Source organism: Colossoma macropomum, unplaced genomic scaffold (assembly GCF_904425465.1).
Source record: "Colossoma macropomum unplaced genomic scaffold, Colossoma_macropomum, whole genome shotgun sequence".
Taxonomy (NCBI): Eukaryota; Metazoa; Chordata; class Actinopteri; order Characiformes; family Serrasalmidae; genus Colossoma; species Colossoma macropomum.
The window spans coordinates 12,863,655-12,880,321 of NW_023494784.1; the positions used below are offsets into that span (position 1 = coordinate 12,863,655).

The 16,667-nt window shown below is 40.2% G+C and overlaps 1 protein-coding gene across 1 annotated transcript in view; it reads right to left on the reverse strand.

Moving 5' to 3' along the window:
* Positions 1–1,419: 1,419 nt before the first annotated feature.
* wdr75 (WD repeat domain 75) overlaps positions 1,420–16,667 on the reverse strand; it is a 30,357-nt gene continuing 15,109 nt past the window's right edge. The window contains exons 13-21 of the mRNA XM_036585314.1: positions 16,287–16,438; positions 14,066–14,246; positions 11,668–11,759; positions 9,450–9,545; positions 7,859–8,028; positions 7,600–7,659; positions 5,873–6,019; positions 5,339–5,430; positions 1,420–3,723 (exon numbers count right to left, since the gene is read on the reverse strand). Of these exons, the coding sequence (XP_036441207.1) occupies positions 3,510–3,723; positions 5,339–5,430; positions 5,873–6,019; positions 7,600–7,659; positions 7,859–8,028; positions 9,450–9,545; positions 11,668–11,759; positions 14,066–14,246; positions 16,287–16,438 (1,204 nt within the window). The 3' untranslated portion in view covers positions 1,420–3,509. The remainder of the gene's footprint in view (positions 3,724–5,338; positions 5,431–5,872; positions 6,020–7,599; positions 7,660–7,858; positions 8,029–9,449; positions 9,546–11,667; positions 11,760–14,065; positions 14,247–16,286; positions 16,439–16,667) is intronic.

Below are 16,667 nucleotides of genomic sequence, written 5' to 3' on the forward strand. Positions count from 1 at the left end.
TGTGTGAGTTTTCAGTAAGGGTCATCATTTAAATCTGTAATGTTAATGTTCACAAAAGTTTAATAACAAGTCAAACTGTACTTCTGTGAAACCAAAAATATATAAAAAAAAATGAGAATAAAAGATGTGACTTCCAGATCAGATCAGTTTGCTGCTGTAGAAAAAGGTGAAATGTAAAATTAGGGTAAATCAGTTTTCTCTGGGCAATCACTGCAGACCTTTAATCTGCCAATCAAAACTAAACGTTTACTAAAAGTTCTGTTGATTGGCTGAATATAAAATCTGGAAATGCTGCTTGTGAGGAGGATTCTTCAGAAATTTCTCCTGGCTGCAGGGCCTTCCTCACCCTCTTCTTCCTCAAATTAAAGCTCTTCAAATCTACATGGCTGATGTAACGTTTATCACTAAAACAGCAAATTTCAACAAAAGACCATGAGTTTACTAGAATGCAGTTTATATGTAACCCAGCTGGTTATAACGCTGTCAATAATGTATTTTTAATCTGATTACTGTCTTCTTTTCTGTAAATGTGACTGAATCATTACTTCTTTGTATCCTGATTACATAACGCCGTTACACATATTCCGTTACTATCCAACCCTGTTAATAAGGATATAGTTATGACGGACTGACCCTAAATCAGCCAGACAGCCTACATATAATCTTCACGCTCAACTTTCACTATCTCACCAAGCTTTAAAAGGCCCAAATCCTGCATTATTCATCTGTTTATTTTTATTTAAATCCAAGATCCACTTTAAACAAAGTTGTTGTTATTGTGCATGTAAGACTGATATATATGTAAATTACCCTTATTCTGATTGACTGCCATGTATCCTGCCTCCTTCAAATAACAGTCAGGGTTGAAACACTCTTTATAACTTCAGTGCGAATGGGCAGAGCTAAAATGCCGTAGGCTGAATGGGGCGGGCAAATGTAAATGTGTTGGTTCTTGTAACATCACAAGAACAATTCACAACATACTGTTTTCGCAGCTTAATCTCCACATATGGACCGGAGAGTGAACAGTATGTTTTGAAACTTTAACAACACTTACATCAAACTCTGAATTCTCACTCTTTATGAAATAAGTTTTCCATGATAGGGCTTTTAAAGAACACCAGCATGCAAGCGCCTTCCCTCCTTTAGGCCTCCTGCGGCTGTGTGCAGAAGCAATCGAAGAACTGCTGGTACCTAAGACGAGCAGGCTCAATGCAACAAGGTCAAAGTCCGGTCACATGAACTTTAGCCTGACATAAATGTGGGTAAGAGATAAGATACAGCCTCAATTAAACTCCATTAAGTTCATCACATTGTGAAATTGAAAACTAATGTGTCCATAAAAAGTTTCACATTACACATTAAAATGAACCAGGAAGCGCATGTGTACTGCAAACAGGAGGAGACTCCCACCTGAACACCTGATCTTTTCTCAAGAGCAGGAACTGACATATCAGGATCTTTGACCCTTTGAAGCTGTTTAAAGTGGCAGTGATAGAGGGGTAGAAAAGAACTTTCTAGGAAACAGCCTTCCAAGCACAGGTTAAGCCCAGCTGTATACTAACAAGGATTCTCAATGGAGACGCTCCTCTGACTCAAAGCTAAAACTTCCTCAAATTGACTTCGAAACAGTGGGGGATTCAGTCAATGTGGGCACTGACCCAGATTCCATCCCCATCATTCTGGGACGGAGTTCACAGATGGTTCAAGATGAACCCAGTGCTCTCCTGAGGATGCACCCAATAAAAGCAGTACAGCGTAGAACTGCTCTCTATTGCTTGGGTTCATATCACAGCTGTGCTGTGGGCCAGCAGTGGTTGGAGGCCTTCAATGAGTGGGCTCAGTGGGGGGGCTTAAAGCACTAATCTGTGCTTGATCGTCTCAGCCAGTGAATCAAACCAAGGCAAAGAGGGCCCTGATCTGTGGAAAATGTTTCAAATTCTGTATTGAGCCCTAGTTTTGGACCAAGGCTGCCCAAAGTGCAATATTTGTAATACTGAAGGCCACAAAAATACAATATATGAAGTAAAAAGGTGCAACACTGCTCTCGTTTGCTTGGGTTCAAATCGCAGCTGTGCCATAGGCCATCGGTGGCTGGAGCCCCTAAAAAACCAGTGGGCTCAGAAGGGATCTTAAAGCTCATGACGTGTAGCCAAGGATTTGGCAATGAGGTGACAAATTTCACTCCTTTGCAGTTTGAAACAATGGCAATTATGCAAGGGAAAAACATGGCAAAAGGCACGTCTATATGAGAAGAGGTATGTGACCGTCTGGACCCAGTTCAGATTCTGCTTGATCATCTATGACTTTGAACTTGTAGACCAAGCTGAGAAAGGGAATAGAAATGCTAAGAGAGAAGTCACACTTCTCTTTTTTCCCTTTCTTTTTTGTTAAGCGATAACATGTGAGGGGGGAAAAAGGGATTTCGCAAGAATCAACACAAGATACTTTTGTTCGAAAAATCCTTTATAAATTACACTTGATGCCTTCAGTTTGATGTTCTGACAACTTGTGTTACAAATAAGTCTCAAGCCCTAAAGCTCCCTACTCATCCTGTCACCAGGTACTTTGACATAAAAAGAAAACAATAAAAAACAACAACAACAAAAAAAAAAAGACAGATTGTTGCAATCCACATAAACCAAACCACAGATCTTGTATTCAACTCCACTGTATTGAAGCAGAGTACGGTTAATTTAAGGATCGTGTGTCAGGAAAGGTGGCAAGCTCCAGACTGCAACTAAAGCAGTTGGCAATGCCCGTCACTCTTTACTGACAGTGAATGGAGAGAACTGTAAATGCCCTTATTGTACATTATATATCCAAAAGTTTGAAAGACACCTGCTCATCCAGCATATCTTCTAAAGGTAAAGCTTGTTCCCACTTTGCTGCAGTAACAGCCTCTACTCTTCTGGCTTTACACTCGATGTTGGAACATTGTTGAGTAGATTTGATTGAATTGAGCCTCAACAGCATGAGGGAGGTCAGGAACTGATGCTGGATCATTAGTTCTGGATCATAAACAACTCCTGCTCATTCCAAAGGTGCTGGATGGAGCTCCATCACTCCAGAGAATGCAGTTACACTGCTCCACAGCCCAATGCTGGGAGGCTTTTTACCTCTTTAGCTGATGCCTGGCACTGGACATTAGGCTCACGCTCATGCGTGGCTGCTCCAGAATGTCCTATGCTTTTTTTTTAATGGGGAATATAGACTGTGTGCCTAACTGAATGCCAGTGTAAGCAATGAGTGCACCTTAGAGTAACTAAATTCACTAATTAGAAGTGGTGTCTGGACACTTTTGGACATACAGTGCATGTTCTACCCAGGGGCTTTATCATTGTAAAGGCTTTGGTGCGATAAAAGCAAGCCTACAAAATGATTCTCAGCTGAAGCTTCTACCTCTATGAACTCATTTGTGGATCCCATCAGGGAAACTCCTACATATTTTTAATTCCATTGGAGCCGTGGAGATTGGTGATGGTGTGTCTGTGTGAACCGGGTCATGGCTAAGAGCTGGCCAGGCTTGTGACCCAGCTAAAGTCAGTCTTTCGCACTCTCCTCAGTTCTTTTTCTTCCGCTTTGGACAGCGGCGGTGGCGCCTCTTCCACTGAGCCCTGTGTTCGGACTTCCTGTTGGGAGTCATGCGTTTCCATCTCTTCCTCTGAATCGTCTTCCTCTTTCTCACTTTCTTCGTCCTGTTCTGAGGCCTCCTTCCCTTCTCTGGGGGAAACATAACAAACGTTAGTGAGAAATTAAGTAAACAAAACAGATAAATCTTTAAGAGATATGAGGCTCTAAAGCAACTTCCAAGACCCTATAAAATATATTTACAAACTAATGTGAAAGCAGTAAAAAAAATGCACCCCCTCTTTTTTTCATATTCTATCCTGCAACACTGAAAAGGGAAAAGACATCTCAGAAGAAACTGTCAGTCTGTGAACACCCTTGAGAAAAATAAACAAAAAAGTAAACAGCTCTGCAAAACATGCATGACCTTCTGTGGGCAGGCTCATCAAGATGTGACACTTCATTTTTACACTGCACTCAATATTTTTTCTAGTAGGACTGCAGTGCAAGTGCTTAAGAGGAAAGGTTCCCTTATGCCGGCCTTACGCCAAAGTGATTTCACTGTCGCAGACAAATTTCCAAGGCCATGCTTGCGTAATCTTTATTGTTTGCTGTGGTCAGGGTGGCCGTTTTCAGTCTTTTTCTCGCCTTGACGCTGCGATAAAATCAACCGTGTTTAATATTATCATAAGTTTTAAGTCTCAGCTCATGCAAACAGTGATGTGCTAGTGGCGCATGAGAGCAAGTGAGATAGAGATAGTGCAAGATAAAGTGAATGAATGCGGAAGTGCCTGAGATCTGTCAAAAAGGCAAATCTGCTCCACTTTAAAACAATAATCATTCATTTAAAAATGTAACCTACCTGTTTTAATATTTCAAGTTCACTGAATGTGTAACAGCAATGTAAGGAAATGTGGAGAAGACTTTAAGAATGGTATTACTGAAAAAGCATCAAGCTTTTTTCCCCATTTTTTTTGCTGTTAGTGGTTTCCTTTTTTGTTTGCTTTTAATGGTTTAGTTTATAACATCCAATCAACAATATTGAATTGCTGCATGTTTTGTTGATGTGTAAATCTTAATTGTAAATAAAAAAAAAAATAAATTACTGCACATTTTTCAGGATAATTAAAAAACGCTGGGTGGTGATATGGCAGAATATACCATCCTACAGTGAACTGCGCTGAGCACCAGATCTTTATATGACCAGCCAACATATCTCCCCATTTGTACCACATGGTAAACAAACTTAAAAATCTAGTTGCAGATTTGGAAATAGTGACTGTGCAAGATCCCCAGTCTTTGCAAAATCATAGTCTGTGACTAAAAACTCTGCGACGCTGTCTTTAGATGTGAAAGGATGTCAGACTTCAGTCTTTCAAGTGTTTTCAAAGTCTTTTAGTTAATAGTTAGCAGAAAAACTGAAATATGACAATATACATGACCTCCTGCAGGCAGACTCAGTCAAAAAGCAGCAACACCATATTTTAGACCTGTTGCCTTCTATAAGAAGTAAGTAGTAACAATTCAATACTCCACAAGGCTTGAGTAACTTTGTCTAAGCCTTATCATGACTCAGCAAGATATGAGTCAACAGTCAAATAAAAGGAAGTCAAAAACAGGAAGTAGGAAGGCCATAGAAAGGGCCACAATCAGGAAAAAGTAGGTAAACAGATGACCACATCATAAAAAATAAAAAATTTTGATAAATATGATAATACAAGAATAGGCATATGTGTCACAAATTCAGCAGAAACGTAAGCAGCCGTACCTGCTCCCAGTGTTAGAGATGAGGAGGGAGTTGACAAACATCGAGCACAGGAACGAGGCTGCAGGAAGCACATGGGCTGGAGTGTGCAGCAACTGAACGGACACAGATAAGAAAGACAAGTGAACGGATAAAGACAATTCAAAGAAAAAATAAAGTTAAATAATTAAAAGATGACAAGGCCAATCAAATCAATCGAGGTACACAACCTATTCATGTGAAACAATTACATACAGTACATAATGAAGTGTGCTCTCTGTAGAGGATGTGAACTTATTTTCACTTACAAAATCAACACAAACATTTGACCAGGGGCGCCCAAACTTTTGCATACGACTGTATGATCACTTTGAAAAAAAAAAATCCTCAGATTTGTGCTCAGGCAAGAACAGATGCACCAAAAGAATTTCAAAATTTCAGATATGAACAATAATTTCTTAAATTAATTCACTTTCTAAAAATATTTAAATATTTATAAAACCATCAAACAATTTTTATCCCCTTTCCACACAATATCACATGATCAGACTCACTGACCTCTTTGATGGCTACTGATGCCTGAGGTGGCTGAGCTCTGTCTGCCACCTGAGTGACCACAGAGCTTTGCTTCTCCTCCTGCTGCTGCCTGTGCTTTCCTAGCAACAGGTAGAATGGTGTCACGGCAACACTGTCGTCAACCAGAAGCTGTAAAAGAGCACAATTGCACAGCTTGAAGCAATTCAGTGTTGTAGGTCCATCAATATTCGGCCTAATTGAGGCATTCAGAGCAGGGACGGACACGAGTACTCAAGGACTCGGATACACGTTCAAGGCGCCATTATTTCAATACTGAAATTATATCAGGTATTCATTTCATTTCATCACAGCAAGATGGAGAAATAGAAAATATACAGAGCAGCACTGATGGAAATGTCAATTTTGGGTTTTAACAGAACTGTAAAATGTTAGTTTTATTCATATTTGCATGTAAGGAATTATATTAAACTTTACTACTATGAAACACAAGTACATGAGCGTGAGCGTGCTGCCAAGGACTCGTTGTTAAAGACATGACAGAAGACAGAGACAGCGTATCTGGCTCTGGCGCTAACTAGGCTACCTACTCTAACTGATTTTGCTAGGCCTAGAAACGGTGGAAATATTTATCTGATAAACTAACTGTTAGGACATCATCCACTGAGGAGAAAAGACCTCTGAGAAGACGACAACGAATCTCCATCAGCATATTGAAAACATGAAACTTGCAATTTGCATCAAACTGAAATTTGATGGAATTAAAAAGCAGCAAAAATGCACCCACCCCCCTCCACGAAAACACTTGAGGAAAGTAAACCGCTCTGCAAAACATGCATGACCTTCTGTGGGCAGAGTCATTAAAATGTAACACTTTTTTTTAACCCTGCACTCACAACATTATTTCTACTAGGACTGTAATGCAAATGTTTAAGAGGAAAAGATTCTTTACTAGACAGAAAAACTGAAATATGACACAATGGCAATAAGCATGAACTCCTGCAAGAAGACTTAATCAAAACACAGCAGCATGTGCTGCCTTCAGTTAGAACTCAGGATTCCACAGCGCTCGAGTGACTTTCCCTTAAGCCTTATCATGACTAAGCACGACACTCTATCGTGACTCTGCAGACATATAAAAGGAAGCCAAAACAGGAAGTAGGATGGCCACAGAAAGGGCCAGAATGAGTAAAAAAAAGAAGTAAACAGATGACCACAGCATAAAATATACAAATAATTTTGTTTTAAAAAATAGCTGGCTTATAGGTGGATCATGTACTCGTGTTTCATAGAAATATTTATCTGACAAACTAACTGTTAGCACACTGTCCACTGAGGAGAAACAACCTCTTGTAAGAGGAAGACGAAGTTCTCCATCAGCATCCAATGCTGTACTGGTAAACTCATTAGCTCTTTTAAAGAGGCAGCCTCTGTTACTCATCCAACAGGGAAACCTACTATTTCACTTATCTGTTTTTGAATAATCAAACGTTTTTAAAATGTTTTTCTCTGTTTGCTGTTAGGTTTTTGTGCAGCATCAATGTGGTCACCTAAAAGGTGGACCTACAGAGCCCGACATTAAATGTTGTCCAATGTCTGTTACTTTTTGCCTTTATTTTTTCCTTCCCGCAATTAACTCTTACAGACACTCTAATATACCAAAATTAATTGAAATTTCACACCCCTAATAAACAGGACTAATCAATAGAGGAACATGACGCATGGACAGTGCTGATAAAACACATACTGACCTGCTTCCTTGAGTTCAATATTCTCTCATCCTCCGCTTTGGTACTAAACGTCAATAACTCCTTAAAATAAGGAAAAGTCAATATTACCATACAGCTCAGGGCATATTTGTACAGGGCAGGACAACCTCAAACAACACTGCACATACCACAGCAGTAACAACATGAATGTGAGGTTTAAAAAAAAGGATGAAAACAGTCAAGAGTGGCATTCTGCCTGGTCAGGCATGTGCGTGGCAGTGCTTAATTCTTAAGCAGGTACCATTAGCTCTGTGAGGAAGTAAAGACGGGATCTGTTCAACCACTGGAATCTCTCGTCACAGCTGTCCAGAGGCACTTCCCTCGGAGCAAAGACGCAGCGCTGCACTTTTCCACCACACACGGCCTTCTGAGTAAACAGAGGTCGGGGCTCGCTGGGTCTGAAAACAAACACTGCACGGAGGAGAGAGACCGTGTTAACACCATTTTCCATCAACGTCTATGTTCAACTGTATTAAACATTTAAGCAACTTAAAGAGGACTTTAATCCATTTTTCTACATTTCTGCATCATTTTAATGGTTACAATGTAAACTAAATTATTCAAAGTACTTTTATTTGAAATGCTCTGTCCAAGAGAAACTTAGCATGTCTGAATTGGTTACAGTGGTGGTGATAAGAACCAGACATCTGAAGTGTTGGTTTCTAAAAGCTCCCTCGCAGAAAGTTATTACTTGAAATAGTTACCAATTTGCTGCCTGATGCCTACGACTGCCTAAAACTGTTTTATGGTAGATTTGAGAAAGTTTTGGCCCAAAATATTTTTTTTCCAAATACATTCATGGCTGAGTGGTACATGCGGGGCGTTGTAAGACAAACTAGTACCAAATAAAGCTGTTAAAGTGGTAAATTAATTTAGACCAAAGAGGACAGTGTGATAAACAGATTTTAAAAATTGTGCAAAGATAGATAAATGTTTTACTATGTAATTCTCCTTGTGCTACTGGACTTTAGCCTGATAGTACAACTGCTATGGATGCTACAGACTGGTTGCTGACACTCTTTGCATGTTCTGTTCCTGTCACAGTGCTTAAAGGGTCTGTAACATAAAAAACATGTTCCATGCCTTTTTGGAACAGAAGAGTTTGATAATAATGGTCATGTAAAAAATGAATGACTTTTTAGGTCATTCAACCGTACAAACATCATAAGTACAAGAAAAATGTAGAATATGGGCTCCTTAATACATAAACCTGACCACCAGCTGCCAATGCGTTACACTGAGCTGCCACATTGTACTCTGTTCCTTCTCTCATTGGCCATTTTATGAGAAACACATACCACACGTGCACTTTGTAGGTTTTCAATTACCGACTGTAGCCCAGCTGTTGCTGAACAATATATCAGCCTGCCCCCATCCTGTCCATCAGTGTACAGGATATCATTTGTGTGGTGGATCATTTTCATCACAGCAGTGAGAACACAGTGCTGGTGTGTTAATGTTCCTTGTGCCGGTAACCTCGAAAGGTTAAACAAACTGGCAATTTTCTGTTTGAACAAGATTTTATGCAAGTTGTTTCCAGGCCAAGAACAGCCTTGCATTGCACCATTCGGCACTTTCCGATCTCTAACACACCTGATTAAACTCAGTCGAATCAATTCAGTTCAGTAAATCCTCCCTGAATTTAAACAGGTGCAGAGACACTGGGAAAACACTGCATTGCACAGTGCAGGCATTCTTCAGGAGTGGGGATTGGAAATGGAAAACGAGAATAATGGGGAATTACTGAGAATGAATATAGTACACACATTAATCTCGAATTAAACTGCACCGTGAACGGAGAATCTCAAAAAACTGATCTTGTGTATACTTACAGTCAGTGTTTCCAGAATGGAGGCTAAAGGCCACCACGTTTTCAGACAGGGGGTCCGACTGCAGCAAGCACACATCCATCGGCGTGCTCCATTCCACTACAGGCAAATGAGGAAAATGGTCAACAGTGATTGTAAAGGATACAGGAATAAAGCACAAACAGTCCAAACACAAAAACCCAGTTCAACACTGACTACTAAAGGATGATTGTCTGCAAACACGCCACAGGTCAAAGTCAGTTTCGTTACAGGTGATCCTTTGGCGTAACATACACACAGAGTAGTGTGGTGGTTCTCAAACTGTGGTATGCGCAAAGACACAAACAGCTCTCTCATCCCTCCTCTCTGCTTAACAACTCCTGGACAAGAGAGTTTCACTGAAATATATGAGCGGATCTTTGAATGCTGAGTTTACAAAGCCAATGGCAGATTTCTGAACAGCACTGCTTGCATTTACACGTGGTGTGTCTGGAGCCCTATTCAAGCTGGATTAGTTTTACCTGGGTGCTGTAATTTCAGTGATGACCAATTAGATTGGTGATTTTAATCCAGTGTGAATCTGCAATGTCTGTAGTTTTTAAACGTCTGCTAAGTTATAATTCTGAAGTGAATTGCCTTCTATAATTCTCTGAACTCAGAGCTCCCTCAGTGATAGTAGTCCTGCTCGAATCAACACTAAGTAATGTAATAAAACCAGGCAACAAAAAAGGCGACTTTTTTGTGGCCTGAAGACAAGGCTAACAGCTAAATGGAGCTTGATTTGACCCACGCCTTAATCCCCAAATTCACGACAAGACTACTGAAATCCACACAATTTGATGTAAGTCTCGTCCTATATCCAGTGTTGCTTTTTGTCCATATTTGCCATTTAGCTGCACAATGTGTTGTTACTGTTTGGAAGTGTGGCGCCCGTCGCATAATGCTGACGTCTGTGCAATGATGTTTCGATCTGGGCTATCCGGGGTAATTACACAGACCCTTTATCCTGTGCAAATCGGCCACTCAAATCACACACAAATTACATTATCAGAGCACAACATTAAAATCCCTTAACAGATTTATCTTTGGCTCAGTGCTATTGCTAACTCAGTATTCTCAACAAGTGTCTAGCTATAGCGGTACTGGCGCAAAGTTGAGACTTTTACTTCACTTCCCCTTAAAAGACACCCTACACTTAAAAAAGTCCCTCAGTAGTGACAGGAGTGTCTCAGTGACTGTGAAAGTGCGACTGCAGACAGGATGGCAAATACAATTTTAATTTTGGCAGAGCTGAAAAGGGACAATGAGAAAATCCGATTGTAAATAGGCAACTGTTATTCCATTTTTATTGTCAGAGACCTACAGTTAAAACAATTAAAAAAAAAATAACACATACTTTGCTTTTCCATTCAATTTTTATAGACATTACGCACAGAAATGAAAATGCAAAGTGCATGTTTTGCATTTGAAATATGTCTTGAATAGTGCACACTTACATGGGAATGCAATCGTAACTATGCAATGTAATTAGCATTTTCAAATTTGCATTTGAATTAAAAAAAAATATTCAGAATATGCTGCCATATATGCACGAAATAAGTGATAAGTGAGAGTGATATTTATAACATGCAGCACAAGGCAAACCCGTGCTCTAATAGGTATAGGTATTCTTAATCTTTGTTTATTATTATTTCTAGGCCGTGTTTGAAAAGGTGTTTCACTCTGGTTCCTTCAGTGCACCACACGTTCAGGAAATACAACGTTAGTTCATCATGTTCAGTTTTGCGCGTGAAGTCAGTGTCCTTTATTAACTGTCATAAAAAGCATGCGTCCTCGTACTCGAGTTAGGTTCACGTTCACAGATGTGGGCTTGTTAACAACTGCAGTGATTCATTTGTTTGTAGCCTGCTGTGAATATTGCTTAGCCGTACACATTTTAGTCCTTTTAAATGCTTAGCAGATGATGTGATGTATGTGACCCATGGCAAATGCTCATGAACACTGTTATTCCCTGTTTATTTTACAGCTGTGACTCTTACACAGACAGGCATGTGCCCTCATAATGACCACTACCTGTGCTGGGGCTTTTTGGATTACAAATTAGTTTACTTCTTTTTCACATACCTGTGCTCTGCATCTCTAACATCATTAGTGAGCAGAGTGAAAGCAGCAAGAGGTTTAAAGACTGAGGAGACACAGGACTGTAAAATGTTTGGGAACCACTGAAGTAGTGGGTACTGACGTGAGCAGGTGAGGAGGTTCCAGCAGAAGAGGTTCTTGGCGGTGGTGCCGAGCAGGTACTTGGAGCAGCTCAGCCGGCCGAAACAAAGTTCCCTGGAGGATAAAGGCAATTAGAGATCAGTCTTTCTGACCCATCATATCCCAGCCCACCCAGCCTAAAGAGCCAGTCACACTCCCCGACATATTTCACAAGATTAGCCTGGCTGGCAGAAAGAGGTTTTTAGAACACCACTTTCCCCAACATCAAACAATAAAGGCAATAATTTCTAGCTATACGACAATCAAAAGCTTTAACAGTTCATGTATTGTACAAAAAAAAGGCAATTTTGGTACATTAATAAATTCATTTAATTATTTTTGGCAGTAGAACAGTACTAGAGACTGGAGACTGATAAATCCGCTAAAACTCTTACTGGCACGCAAGCTTGATCTTACTCACGCTATCTGAAATGTACCTTCTACTGCCACCTAATTATTTCAACATGATGTCAGCAAAATTTCCCAAATCAGACCGGGCTGATATTTCAGAATCAGGACCTACTGCAATTAGACTATTCCTCTTTTTTTGGTTCAATAACTGCAAGTAACTGCTCCTAGCTTTGTATCTTTCATGCAGTCACTGATTCATTCTATTGCACAATCCAAAAATGCAGCACACTAATGCATCCGGATAACTACATCCTTATGACTTCCAATTTAAACTCAGGAGAACAGAGCGCACTCTCCTGGAAAAGGCCAAGGCCTTCTTATTGGTGTGACGGACAAACATCCCATTTAGAGACCTCAAAAGACCCAAGTTAACAAATAAACGGATCCAAAGATTAAGCCTAGATATTACATCATGTTCCTACGGTGTTCTTCATGTGTAAACCAACTGTGCACGGTGCCAGCTTTACAAAGCACTCTGATCCTGATCTGGCAGCCGGCTTCATTTCAGGAATTTAACCCAAATACAGTAGGCTAAAACCAGAACTAGCAACCTTTTGTGGCCTAGGCTACAGCACTGTATTGCTAAGATCATCTTAAAGCAATGATTTGGCCCCAAAAAATTTACACAAGCTTCCCACATCCTCATTCCAACCCCCAAACATGTTTAGAGTCCCAAGTTTATATCTTTAGTTCTGCACTGAAGCTACAAGGCTAATGTTAACAAATACTTGAAGTTTAAAGCCAGCAGTTTAGCACAAACTGCATGCCTAAAATAGGATATGAAGACAGAAATGTTGTTGGTATAGCATAGTGGGTAACACCTCTGCCTTCTACGCCGTAGACTGGGGTTCAATCCCTGCTTGGGTAAGCGCTCTACACTATACCAATTAGAGTCCTTGGGCAAGACTCCTAACACTACCTGTGCAAAAATGTTTCAATTGTAAGTCGCTCTGGATAAGAGCGTCTGCCAAATGCTGTAAATGTAACACACTGTTCTCTTAGAACAATTAAAAACCTTCATAAATTCAAATGGATGCTAATACTGTTTCTACAGTTTTATCAATGTAATGTTTTTGTGTACTATCTTAATAGATTTACACAACTCTCCCCACAGCCCCCATCCCGAGCCAAAATATGTTTGGAGCCCAAAGTTTGCTTCTTTAGTTTTGCATTGAAGCTACGGCGCTAATGGACCTAAAACGTATTAAAAGATTATAGCCTCCAGGTTAGCACAGTGCAAACTGAATGCCTAGATCAGGGGTCGCATGCGGCTCTTTTACTGTCCTGTTGCAGCTCCACAACAGAATTTGTTGTGGAGCTCTGCTGATTGTTCTGACACAGTTTTAGGAATAAATGGTGAGATATTGTAGCCTATAACAGCTAATTCACTTAACTTTAACCCTGAAAGTTGGCGCACAGACTGCTAGTCACATAAGAACATACCAACACAGGTAACAGCTGCCTCAGCCTACCTTCAGTTGTTAAGTAAGCTCAAACGGACTTGCTTATGTGGTTTCTCACACTGTTTGACAGGATTATCTATAAAAATGTGCAAAAACACACAAGACTGATACAACTAAAACAGTAGCAGCAGTCATCTCAGAGCCTGAATTCTGTCCTCTTTTTTCTTACATAACAGAATATTATACAGTCTCATTATGATAAAGTACTACATGAGACTACTTAACTAGGCAGTTTGTACATATTTTAGGCAATCTAGTCTGCAAAGTGATATATAAGATTTCGTTACTTGTTAGCTTCATTGCTCCAGTGCAAAACTAAAGAAGCAAACTTTAGACACTAAATGTGTGGAATGACCAACTATATTTGAGGTGTGCAAATTTGTTTTCGGCCAAACTGTTTCTTCAGCCTTTGTAGAGAGTGCTGAGCAACACTGCCTGTGGCATTCTGTGCCAACCCTTGTGCTGTGCCATTTTCAACAAGCACCTTGTTTGTGATGTAGGCCTCACCTGATAGGCCCTGGGGGCTGGCACAGCGTGGTCAAAAGCCCCCACGTGTCTGAACTCCAGATGGTCACCACCTCCTTGAAGCTTACAGCCAGAAGAGAGCCGTCACTGGAGAAACAGCAGTTAGTGGGCTGCAGGCCATGGTAGCTGCCCACATAGTCACATGACCAGGACGCCTGCTCCTCTACAGCACAAACAAGAAAAAGCTGAGGTCAGTATTGGGGGGGGGCATAATTCCAGTTCAGAAAAATGAAACTCTGTCTCACTTGCCTTATTAGCTTCTACTTTACCAAAAATCAGTTTGACTGGAGCCGTTATCTTTATTCACACCTTTCACTTCATAAATAAAGATCAGATACAACTCATTAACTTGTAGCCAAAACAAGAACAACTTTAAGGACCATTATGTTCAGAAACAGCAGCTTTGTTTATCAATGTTTTACAGCTCTTCTGAGAGGAAGGGAGTAGGGGAAGTGAACAAGCGATCGATCCAATTTGGACTGGAATGAGGTCTCTGTGTCTGTGCTAATGCAAAATCAACATGGCTACATTTCCCAAACCCTCTACAGCAGAACAGCCTTTGTTATCCACTGCAGTCAAATCAATAGCTTCTCAACAGCTTCACACCTTATACTTCTGTGAAGATGCACATGAATGCATTTGCATAGAGAAGCAGAGAAGGATTGAACAAGTAACGAGAAGCTTGTGGAGGGGCTTCCACAACCTCAAGCGCACACAAAAACCTCCAGTGCACGCCATGCAGATCTGCAGTGCTGTGCTTCAAGCAAAAGCTGTGGGGCAAGAGCCAGAATGGAGTTACACAAGGCATGAAGGTAAAATGTGGACAGGAAAATTGCCTGAACATTTTATGACCCATGTAAAAACATAAGTGTCACAATTCAACCACTCATTCAAATGTATCTATATAGTGCTTTTTTCAATGGGCCTGAATTAAAAATGCTAGAAAATCTGGGTCGAGGCCCCAACAGAGCAAGCCAAGGATGGCAGTGGCAAGGAAAACTCCCTAAGAGCAAGACAACGAAACCCTGAGATGAACCAAGACTCAAAAGGGTACTCATCCTCCGTCCGGTCTGGACAACACCAGAGGAGCAAAACAATAACGCAAGAAGAGCAATACTAATAAAGAAAGATGAACTAAAGAAAAATATAATAGTAAATACTGAACAAAGAAAAGAAACAAGCCTGTCATTTAATGAATTCTTGCAATAAGATTAACACATCTATTTCTTTTTTTGTAATCACATCTAATACTTCAAAAAATATATATATTTAAATTACACTCTTACAATGATAACCATAAAAAATGGTTCTTGAGTAAAGAAAATGGTTCTATATAGAACCACGAACACCCAAAGAACCTTGTATACAGCACCAAAAAGCTTATAACAAAAGAAGAACCCTTTTTGGTGCTGTTAACAAGGTTCTTTGAGTGGTCAAAAAGGTTCTATATAGAATCATCTACAGCACATTCTCAGCCAATCTGAAGAACACTTTCATGATGCAAAGAACTTTTTAATCATGCAAAAGGTTCTTTGAGTGTTCATGGTTCAGAATCCTTGAAGAACCATCACTTTAAGTGTGTGAGGCCGGAGCGTAATGTGAAAAAATGAACAACATTCATTTTTTTCTTTACAGTAGTTGGTGCATTTTCCTAGTTTGACCCTTTGAATTAATCATATGACAGAATCCACATCTAAACAGCTTTTAAATATACCTTTTGATACATTCAGCACCTTCGATAAAACCAGGAGCAAACCTAACAAAAGGAATGTCAACCTGGAAAGAGAGCCCCTACTGAAACAAGAATCCACGAGCAGTACGAACGAGAGTGAGAGGCTACAATCTGAGGATTTTTAACCATTGACTGTATATATGATGTATAGGATTTACACACTCACTGGCTGGAACATGCAGCCACTGTAGGCCTCACTGAACGCTGGTGATAAATAGAAAAACTATATCTTTTTTTGAAGGACGTCACAGGCTTTTCATGTGCGTTCACACAAAGCAAATAATGTTATTAAATTATTAAAAGTAATTAATACATTCAGATGAAGCTTAATTTGTCCATCAAATTTGCACAAAATGTGATTAATCGCAAAGCTCGCTATGAACACAATAACAATGACTGTTACAGAGGCTTTTGCATTCTTGGAAAATCCAGCTCTGGTGTGTAAATCAGCATCTGTAGGGCGTGACTCACTCTGTGTGTCCGAGTCTGGTCCCAGTAGCCAGACTTTAAACTGGTTGTCCCAGGCTGTGGTCACCAGCATGGTGGTCTCTGTGGAGGGGCTGAAGCACATGTACGTAATCCTGTCCTGGTGGGCGGTCGTTATGGTGGTGTTCAGCTCAAAGCTAGGGAGGTACAGACAGGTACAGTACAGTTCAGGGCAAAGGGGAAAAAAAGACTTTCATAAGGAAATACTGTGGTACTGTACTGTTAAGGTTTTTTTGATACTAGTCAGAAAACAGATGGATTACTTCCAAAGCATGACCTCCTTGAATGATGAATTTCAGATCAAGGTGCCTTATTAGAGAACTCTTTACACATGGTCAAAATAAACAGGGTGCAGATCATTTCAAA